Source organism: Lepidochelys kempii, chromosome 2, assembly GCF_965140285.1.
Source record: "Lepidochelys kempii isolate rLepKem1 chromosome 2, rLepKem1.hap1, whole genome shotgun sequence".
Lineage (NCBI taxonomy): Eukaryota > Metazoa > Chordata > Testudines > Cheloniidae > Lepidochelys > Lepidochelys kempii.
Window position 1 is genome coordinate 208,484,494 of NC_136381.1, and position 10,386 is coordinate 208,494,879.

At 43.3% G+C, this 10,386-nt stretch overlaps 1 protein-coding gene across 1 annotated transcript in view; it reads right to left on the minus strand.

Annotated features, from left to right (window-relative positions):
• NFE2L3 (NFE2 like bZIP transcription factor 3) overlaps positions 1 to 6,118 on the minus strand; it is a 38,620-nt gene extending 32,502 nt beyond the window's left edge. The window contains 1 exon segment of the mRNA XM_073329665.2: positions 6,016 to 6,118. Within this exon segment, the coding sequence (XP_073185766.2) occupies positions 6,016 to 6,118 (103 nt within the window).
• Positions 6,119 to 10,386: the final 4,268 nt, after the last annotated feature.

Below are 10,386 nucleotides of genomic sequence, written 5' to 3' on the forward strand. Positions count from 1 at the left end.
TGAACAGCTGATTGTGGCGGATGGGAGGCGCTGGGAGAGAGGAGGAGAAGCTGATCGGGGAGGCTGCCGGTGGGTGCTCAGCACCCACTGTTTTTTTTCCATGGGTGCTCCAGCCCCAGAGCACCCACGGAATCGGCGCCTATGCCTGCAACCTTCTCCAGGCTGCAGCAATGTCAGTAATCAGGGTGCCCTTGCCTCATTCACTGCATACCCCTTACCTCCCCCATGAGCCCCAATAGGCTATTTTGGATCTTTGAAGTCGTGTGAGACTTCCAAAGATGTCCACATTCACAAGTAACCCTGCCTTGTGAGGGGCAAGGGGAAAGGGGCAGGCACTCTGGAGGACCTGGTTGGTACATCCTAGGGAAACATCAGTAGGGATGATGTTTTGGACACCTTTCAGGAGTAGGAACCAGTGTTAGGCTTTGTGTAACTTTTTCTTTTATCGCCAATAGTGAGTGCAGCTCCAGAAATACTTGGAACATAATCTCAGCAAGGTTTGTGGCATTTTCTGTGCCTGAGTAAGCATTCTGCATGTTGCTCACCATAGTTATCTTATCACTGCTCACCCCAGAGGAAATAATGGGTGTTTGGGGAAAATGTGGGCCAGTGCAGTGCTTACTGTAGCATATTTTAAATGCTCAGTAGTGAGTAATTTCTTTCTTTTGACAAGATGGTGGCTCTTTAGAAAGTCTCTTTGCGTAGATGCTCTCCTGTGGCTGCTGTTTATGGAGCACTGTTGCCAAGGACGACCCTTGAATTCAACTCCCTGAACTCAGAGCAATGGCCTAGTCATGAGAGAGTAAGTCTACTGAGATTGTGGAGAGAGAAATTGGAATCCCCTGCCAGTCACTCATTAAAGTGGAGTTAAAGCTGCTGTCACAAGAGCCTTATGCTCCCCGAATCCCTCCAGAATGTGGGACTTCAGACCCTTAAACCCAACTCTTGGAAAACTAGGAAATGCTCATTTAGGAGTGACAGAAGATAGACTTTGGTGCCAACAAGTCTTAAACCAATAGTGCAGCTATGGTGCGTGTCTGTTACTGCCTCAGATTACAAAGGTAGGTCCTACTCCCTCTATCAAACTGTCTGGAGTGGCTCATGAGCATGACTACCAACCTCAGGGCAGATTGTGAAGAAGCAGGGCACAAACCCCAAGCTGGTTATGAGTTCTATACTTAGATGTCACCAACCAAGTATCAAGTGTAAGCTCCTCAAGCAATATAACATCCTTAACATGGATTCACAGACAATCCTCTTGGGTACTCTGGTATATCTTGCCACCCAAGGAAGCTTGCCTTTGTGATAAATGACTCCTTACACCAAAAATCACAACAATATTCAGGTTACTCCCAGTCCCAAAGGACCAGCCACTTATCCCAGGTCAGTTTGCACCTTAGATCCTCCATCAAAGACAACACTTGTAGCCAATCCAATAATAAATTAACTAAAGATTTATTAAGTAAGAAAAAGAAATGAGTTATTTACAAGGTTAAAGGACATAAACATACACACACAAATGAGTTACAGTCTTAGGTTTCAAAAGGTGATAGAAGTTGCTGTGATATGCATGCTCTGTGTGTCCTTTAGGGCTAACCCCAGCTAAGCAGCTGGGGATCCCTTGCTTATGCTTGGAAATCTTTGCCCCTTAGAGTCCAAGCAGCATAAAGAGATACAGTTCCTTCTTGTCAGGGATTTTTATAGATTCATAGATATTAAGGTCAGAAGGGACCATTATGATCATCTAGTCTGATCTCCTGCACAATGCAGGCCACTGAATCTCACCCACCCACTCCTGCAATAAACCTCTCACCTATGTCTGAGCTATTGAAGTCCTCAAATCATGGTTTAAAGACTTCAAGGTGCAGAGAATCCTCCAGCAAGTGACCCATGCCCCATGCTGCGGAGGAAGGTGAAAAACCCCCAGGGCCTCTTCCAATCTGCCCTGGCGGAAAATTCCTTCCTGATCCCAAATATGGTGATCAGCTGAACCCTGAGCATGTGGGCAAGATTCACCAGCCAGATACCCGGGAAAGAATTCTCTTTAGTAACTCAGATCCCACCCCATCTAACATTCCATCACAGGCCATTGGGCCTATTTACCATGAATAGTTAAAGATAAATTAATTGCCAAAATCATGTTATCCCATCATACCTTCTCCTCCATAAACTTATCGAGTTTAATCTTGAAGCCAGATAGGTCTTTTGCCCCCACTGCTTCTCTTGGAAGGCTGTTCCAGAACTTCACTCCTCTGATGTTTAGAAACCTTCATCTAATTTCAAGTCTAAACTTCCTGATGGCCAGTTTATATCCATTTGTTCTTGTGTCCACATTGTTACTGAGCTTAAATAATTCCTCTCCCTCTCTGGTATTTATCCCTCTGATATATTTATAGAGAGCAATCATATCTCCCCTCAGCCTTCTTTTAGTTAGGCTAAACAAGCCAAGTTCCTTGAGTCTCCTTTCATAAAACAGGTTTTCTATTTCTCGGATCATCCTAGTAGCCCTTTTCTGTACCTGTTCCAGTTTGAATTCATCCTTCTTAAACATGGGAGACCAGAACTGCACACAGTATTCCAGATAAGGTCTCACCAGTGCCTTGTATAATGGTACCAACACCTCCTTATCTCTACTGGAAATATTTCGCCTGATGCATCCCAAGACCGCAGTAGCTTTTTTCATGGCCATATCACGTTGGCAGCTCATAGTCATCCTGTGGTCAACCAATATTCCAAGGTCCTTCTCCTCCTCTGTTACTTTTATTTGATGCGTCCCCAGCTTATAACTAAAATTCTTGTTATTAATCCCTAAATGCATGAGCTTACACTTCTCACTATTAAATTTCATCCTATTACTATTACTCCAGTTTACAAGGTCCTCCAAATCTTCCTGTATGATTTCCCGGTCCTTCTCTAAATTGGCAATACCTCCCAGCTTTGTATCATCTGCAAACTTTATTAGCACACTCCCACTTTTTGTGCCGAGGTCAGTAATAAAAAGATTAAATAAGATTGGTCCCAAAACCAGTCCCTGAGGAACTCCACTAGTAACCTCCTTCCAGCCTGACAGTTCACCTTTCAGTGTGACCCGCTGTAGTCTCCCTTTTAACCAATTCCTTATCCACCTTTCAATTTTCATATTGATCCCCATCTTTTCCAATTTAACTAATAATTGCCCAGGTGGCACGGTATCAAACGCCTTACTGAAATCTAGGTAAATTAGATGCATTTCCTTTGTCTAAAAAAATTTGTTACTTTCTCAAAGAAGGAGATCAGGTTGGTTTGGCACGATCTACCTTTTGTAAAACCATGTTGTATTTTGTCCCATTTACCATTGACCTCAATGTCCTTAACTACTTTCTCCTTCAAAATTTTTTCCAAGACATTGCATACTACAGATGTCAAACTAACAGGCCTGTAGTTACCCAGATCACTTTTTTTCCCTTTCTTAAAAATAGGAACTATGTTAGCAATTCTCCAGTCATACAGTACAACCCCTGAGTTTACAGATTCATTAAAAATTCTTGCTAATGGGCTTGCAATTTCATCTGCCAATTCCTTTAATATTCTTGGATGAAGATTATCTGGGCCCTCCAATTCAGTCCCATTAAGCTGTTCGAGTTTCGCTTCTACCTCAGATATGGTAATATCTGCCTCCATATTCTCATTCCCATTTGTCATGCTACCATTATCCCTAAGATCCTCATTAGCCTCATTAAAGACTGAGGCAAAGTATTTGTTTAGATATTGGGCCATGCCTAGGTTATCCTTAACCTCCGCTCCATCCTCAGTGTTTAGCGGTCCCACTTCTTCTTTCTTTGTTTTCTTCTTATAGAACCTTTTACTATTGATTTTAATTCCCTTTGCAAGGTCCAGCTCTACTTGATTTTTAGCCTTTCTCACTTTATCCCTACATGTTCTGACCTCAATAAGGTAGCTTTTCTTGCTGATCCCTCCCATCTTCCACTCCCTGTATGCTTTCTTCTTTTTCTTAATCACCTCTCTGAGATGCTTGCTGATCCAGCTTGGTCTATAACTCCTGCCTATGAATTTTTTCCCCTTTCTTGGGATGCAGGCTTCTGATAGCTTCTGCAGCTTTGACTTGAAGTAATCCCAGGCCTCCTCCGCCTGTAGATCCATAAATTCTTCAGTCCAATCCACTTCCCTAACCAATTTCCTTAATTTCTGAAAGTCAGCCCTTTTGAAATCAAAACCCTAGTTGCAGATTTATTTTTGTTTATCCTTCTGTTCAGTTTGAACTGAATTAGATCATGATCACTTGAACCAAGGTTGTCCCCTACAACCATTTCTTCTATGAGGTCCTCATTACTCACCAAAACCAAATCTAAAATGGCATCCCCTCTTCTCGGTTCAGCAACTACTTGATGAAGGAATCCATCAGCTATCGCATCTAGGAAAATTTGAGCCCTATTATTATTACTAGCACTTGTCCTCCATTCTATATCTGGGAAGTTAAAGTCTCCCATGATCACGCAGTTTCCATTAGTATTTACTACATTAAAAACATTAAAGAGGGTTCTATCCATATCCAAATTAGATCCCGGTGGTCTATAGCACACCCCAAGCATGATCACAGGGGAGGCTCTAATAGTTTTCTTCCCCAATGTAATTTTTGCCCAGATGGACTCTGTCTTATCCATTCCATCGCTTCTTATTTCTTTACATTCTACCTCATCATTGATACACAATGCTACTCCACCACCTTTACCTTTATTTCTGTCTTTCCTAAACAGCACATACCCTTCAATACCTGTAGCCCAGTCATGACGACTATTCCACCATGTTTCTGTTATCCCTGTAATATCTGGATTCACTTCCTGCACCAGTAGCTCTAGTTCCTCCATTTTGTTACCTAGGCTCCTCGCATTGGTGTACAAACATCTTCATTTTTGCTGTTTGGCCTCGCTCACATTCTGTACCTGATTAGGCATGGAACCTATTAGACTGGTATCCACACTGCCCTTCCCCCTTATGTCCATCCTCCTACCCACGGCTATATCCTTTCTTACTTTATTTTCTTCCCTCTCAGTGTTAACATCCGGTGTGGAGATTACCTGGACATCTCCCAACCATCTCCCCCAAATTCCTAGTTTAAAGCTCTCTTAATCAGTTGTGTCAGCCTCCATCCTAGAAGTCTATTTCCTTTCCTACTCAGATGAAGTCCATCCCGAGAGAACTGTCCTCTGTCCATGAATGTCTTCTAGTGGCCATACATCCCAAAGCCCTCCTTATAGCACCACTCCCTGAGCCATCTGTTGATAGTCATAATCTTGTCACACCTTTGTTGCTCTTCTCTAGGAACAGCCAGAATTCCACTGAAGATCACCTGAGCCTCAATTTCCTTAAGCGTCTTCCGCAGCCTGGCATAGTCTCCCTTGATACATTCCAGCGAGAATCTACCGGTACCATTTGTTCCCACATGAAGGATGATCAGTGGATTCTTTCCCGCTCCCTTTAGGATCCTCTTCAACCTCAGGTCCACATCCTGTAACTTAGCACCTGGAAGACAGCACACCCTTCTATTCTCTGGATCAGCTCTGGTTACAGGCCTGTCTATTCTTCTCAATAAGGAGTCCCCGATCACATAGACCTGCCTTTTCCTAGTGACGGTGCGATTCTCCGGTCTATCCCCCGTTCCCTCTGGCTGCAAGTTCTTTCCATTTCTATTCTCCCTTGTAATCCTCTTCAACCCATCCTGTATCCTTCTGGGGCTCATATTTGATGTAGTTTCCATTGAATCTTCCCCTTTTTCTATAGAACTAGCCGCTCTTCTCTTCTTCTTTGCCCTTCCACCTTCAGTGACTACCTGCTGAGCCCCTTGTTCATTTTCTAACTCTGCAAACCTGTTTTTGAGCTCTACTTCTCCTTCACTAGCCCATCTTTTCCTCTGCGTGGTTCTCTTAGTCACATGCTTCCACTGTCCATTTTCTTCACCCAGCAGTCTCCCCTCAGAGTTCTTCAGTCCTGCTTCCATCTACAAGTCTGAGCTTTTGCCTTCAGCTGCCTCATGTCTTCGCTCCATAATCCGCTCGAACCCCGTTCTAAACTCAACCAGACTTTCCACCTGTATCTCCAGTCCTCGGATCTTTTCTTCCATAAGCTCTATCAGACGGCACTTCATGCAGACAAAACTCTTTCCAAGTACCCCCTCCAGGATCATGTACACACTGCAGCTTCCACATCCAGTCATCTTCATTGTGTCTTCCACTACATGGGTCACTCCCACTGCTGCCTCTGTATCTGTCATAGCCTTCCCACCTAAATTCTGTTAATCTGGGAAACACAAACCACACCAAAACAACAGCACCCACAGCAAAAACAAACCCCAAACAAGCACCGCAATACAAACTCCCCTTTCAAACTCCCCTGTTTACAGCTCTGTTTGCTGGCTCCTGAGCTGCTGCAGCTGTCCCTTCCCCCACAGTTCAAGATGATGGAATGAGTGTACCTGCACGTCTCCTCTTCTTGGACATGGGGGGAGCAATCAACAAAGTCTTTTGTCCTCTGATGTTCCACAATGGCTTGTCCGGTGTCTATGGGCCTTCTTCTGTTGGGCAGGAGATGACACCTCTTGTGGAAAACTAGTGTTTCACACTTGGTGATGCTTCTCTCCTGACGGTGGCGGTTTACAGTTTCAGAGAAAACACTTAAATATTATCTTATAAAGTGGGATGCAGATAGTATAAGTGAGATGAATGCATGCAGCAACTCACAAGCATTTTAGGAAGTCTAAACACTGAGTATATTTTTTATAAATCTAATACCTATTTTAACAATATTCTCACACAGGCGAACCAGACTGGTTTCCAGCTATGCATTTGTCAGTGTTCAGTGAGGCCTGGGGGTCTTGGCATGAGCTGGAACCTGGTCTGCCAGCATCACACACAAGATAGTCTTTGGTGTCAACAAGTTTGGGCATTCTGTCTTAAACCAACAGTGCAGCAGCTATGGTGGGTGTCTGTTGCTACCTCATCTTAGAAAGGTAGGCCCTATCCCCTTCATTATTATCTACTAGACAACTGAGCAATTTATTTCTTGTTTGTGCACAGATTTGATTAGTGAATTAGTCCAAGACCAGTACAGAGGTGATGTTCTCATGAAAGACTCCAAGCTGTTAAAAAACACTGTCATCCTCACCAGGTTTTGTTATTTCAGCAGTTATTGAGCCCATTACCAAAGTGTTGCTTTTATTTGTATATCTGGGGAAGTCAACGGCAAGTGTGGTCATTGCCAGGGTATCGCAGAGCCCTTCATATGAGGTTCTGTTACCATAAATCAGTTTCATTGCCTCTTAAGCAAGGACTGCATAACAGTGATAGTTTATATCAGTTTGTCTGCTCCCAGTAGCTCATTTGTCACAGGGAGCACATCTCTCTTGGATAATGCTGACTGAAGGCTTGTTCTCCTGGTAGCTTAAAGATTATTGTTCCAATGAGTCAATAGTTCAGTTACTTGGTGAACATTTATGAAGTAAACAAAGGAGGCTGATACTTTGGATCTTATTCACCTCTTTGATTTTGTCCTGGAGTAACTCCATTGACGTTAGTGGAGTTTCTCTTGATTTACACCAGTGCAAGTCAAAGGAGAAATGGACTCTAGACATCTAAGTTCTTCAAAGCCAGTCTTTTTTTTCTTCTTCTTGCTGACAGTTTTATCTGGTACATATCATTATTATAAAGAGTTTTGCTATTTCTTCTGCTACTAAATTCAGATCATCATTTACTTCCTGTAATATCTTATCAGCATACCTTTTTCCATGGAGCGCCCTATGCTTTACACCTCCCTTATCAGGTCCATTATTCCTCTGTATAAACACAAACACACTTTTTCTATCAAGATGTTCAATAATGCCTAATGCTCCCCCAGAGAAGTGTTAACAAACATCCCACTCTGTTATCAGCTGTTGATCCTGCTGGTAAAGGGTTAAGTGGGTTCTACTGACTGAATGCATCCGATGCAGTGAGCTGTAGCTCACAAAAGCTTATGCTCAAATAAATTTGTTAGTCTCTAAGGTGCCACAAGTCCTCCTTTTCTTTTTGCAGATACAGACTAACACGGCTGCTACTCTGAAACCATTCAGATGCTACTTTACCTCACCCAGATATAAAGGAGGTGGGGAGTGGCTCTTTAGAGAAAGCAGATTTATGGTGTGAGATAAGTGGTCCTGAAGTAGGAACCTTTGCAGCAGCCAAGGTTAGTGAAGCCAAAACCCATAAGAGAGCAAGTTTTTGATTCTATACAGCATGTGGACTTGTTTCAGAGCAGTTTGGGAAAGAGGTGTTCACACTCACAAGATTATAGATTTCAAGAATTTGTCTCCAATGCTTTGATGGCCTCTTAGGTTTGCTAGCTTATTAGCTAACTGACTTCTGCCCCACTGATTAACTTGTCAATCTGACTCAGTCTGACCAAACTGGCACACTTTTTAGAACCCTCTCCTCCGGTCCTTGTGGCACCACTGTCTTACTTTTCGTTGATCCTAAGCTTCTTCCAGCATAAGAGATCTTACTACATCTACTGTTTGTCATTCCCATCTAAGTCCTTGCAGTACTTCCCATTCCTGCCACAGCCAGTTATCAAAACAAAATTCCTAAATGCAAAAATAAAATAATCTCCTTCATTAATGTATTGTCAAAATCTGGCCCTACCCTTTATTTTAATTTGATTTTTTAAAGGGAGGAGGTAACTGCAGTTACTGGAGTCAGAAGATGCTGACTTCTGTCATGGTGTATTTAGGATCTTGACCCTGATCATGTGACTGGAGCCAGCCCTCCTATATGTCAGGTATCAGATATTACAGTGATTAGATCCTCATAAATACCTGGATGGAAAGAGTCCCTTATTGCCCCTGTGTCTGTGGAACTTGAAATCACTGCACAGTGCTGCTGGGCTCCACAACTATAGAGGGAGTGGGGCATTAGGTTACCCATAGGCATCCATGACCACTCATCCTCCCAGCCTTACCCCTATCTGTTACCTTGCTAAGACTGGCCTATATGGTGGGTGAACCCCTAGGGCTATGGTAATTTCTGCTGCCCCAGCAGGAGGGAGGTAATCAACTGGGATATATATATAGCCATAGAGGGCTGCTAAGGGATTGGGAAGGGGAAGCCAATTGCTTTGTCATGCTCACTTGCACACCAGGCCAACTGTCCACAGGATCAATGGGCCCTGTGTGGAGCCAGTTTATAGAATAGTAAAAAGCTGCCATGCTCCTACACTATGCAAGCCAATCCCTGAGTTCATCCTCAAATGAGAGACTGGCTATCAACTTACTCTCTTGCTCCAAACCCCTCCTCAAAACGCCCTTCTTCCTTCTGGTGCTCCATACATGCTCTCATGCACAGCTGCCTCCAACAGGAAACTGAACAGCCTGAGATTTTCCTCTCCAGTGACCCAGCTCAGATTTCTCTCTGCCATCTGGGGAACGAAAAGAAAGAGCCAGTAGATTCCTTTCAAAATCAGGAAGGTGTTTGATTTCCTACTTTACATGAGTCTCGACAGTAGTGGACCTCTGACCTCACACATTGTCTCCTTTATGGTCTGTCTGGACAGAACCCATCTTACTATTCTTTCTTCATTGGGAGGCCATTTGTCCTGCTCTCGAGGGCGTTGGTAGCCTGGCAGAGAGCTAAACTAATCAGAAAAGATTTTGTTTAGTCTGGAGTCCTGGATAAAGGCTTATTTTAGCTCTGAGGTTATTTATTTTAGCTGTGAGCTATATTATTCTAAAGCTACTATGCTAATTTTTGTAATTTATTTGGTTTCTTATAGAACATACTTTTTTAAAAAAAGTATATTTCCTCCCTATATTTTTAATATTCATTTCTGCCTCTTTCCCCTTCTTGGTATTTGAGTCCATGACTTACAGTTTACCCATGTCAGATTGCTGTGTGCCTGGGGGGGGTCAAAATATCCTAATTATTTGTGTGGCCCTATGACCCACCAAGGCACTTCAGCAAAGAGAGTGCAGAATATGATGGCATCTATGTCTGTCTTATCAACATATGTTCTTAATCACACCTATCACCTTAGTATCTGACTGCCTTGCCATGAGAGGAGACACGGACTCTATATGTCCACGAGTGTCTGTGGAAACTGGTGCTATGTATGTACATACCTATAGGGCTTACATCATCATAGTATCTGGGTTCCTAAAAGGCAGTTTGCAGAGAAAGGCAGCTTCTACCTATATTTCTGGCCTGGCCTCCTCTTGCATGGTCTCCATCGTCTGCTCTGACAATGCAATGCCAGCATCAGTACCCCCTGTGTCTCTTACAGACATCTCTGTGCCGTCCCTGTTTCTTCTATGCCATCCCTGATGATTGGGATGCCCTTCCCAGTCTCCACCAAGTCTCCGCCTTT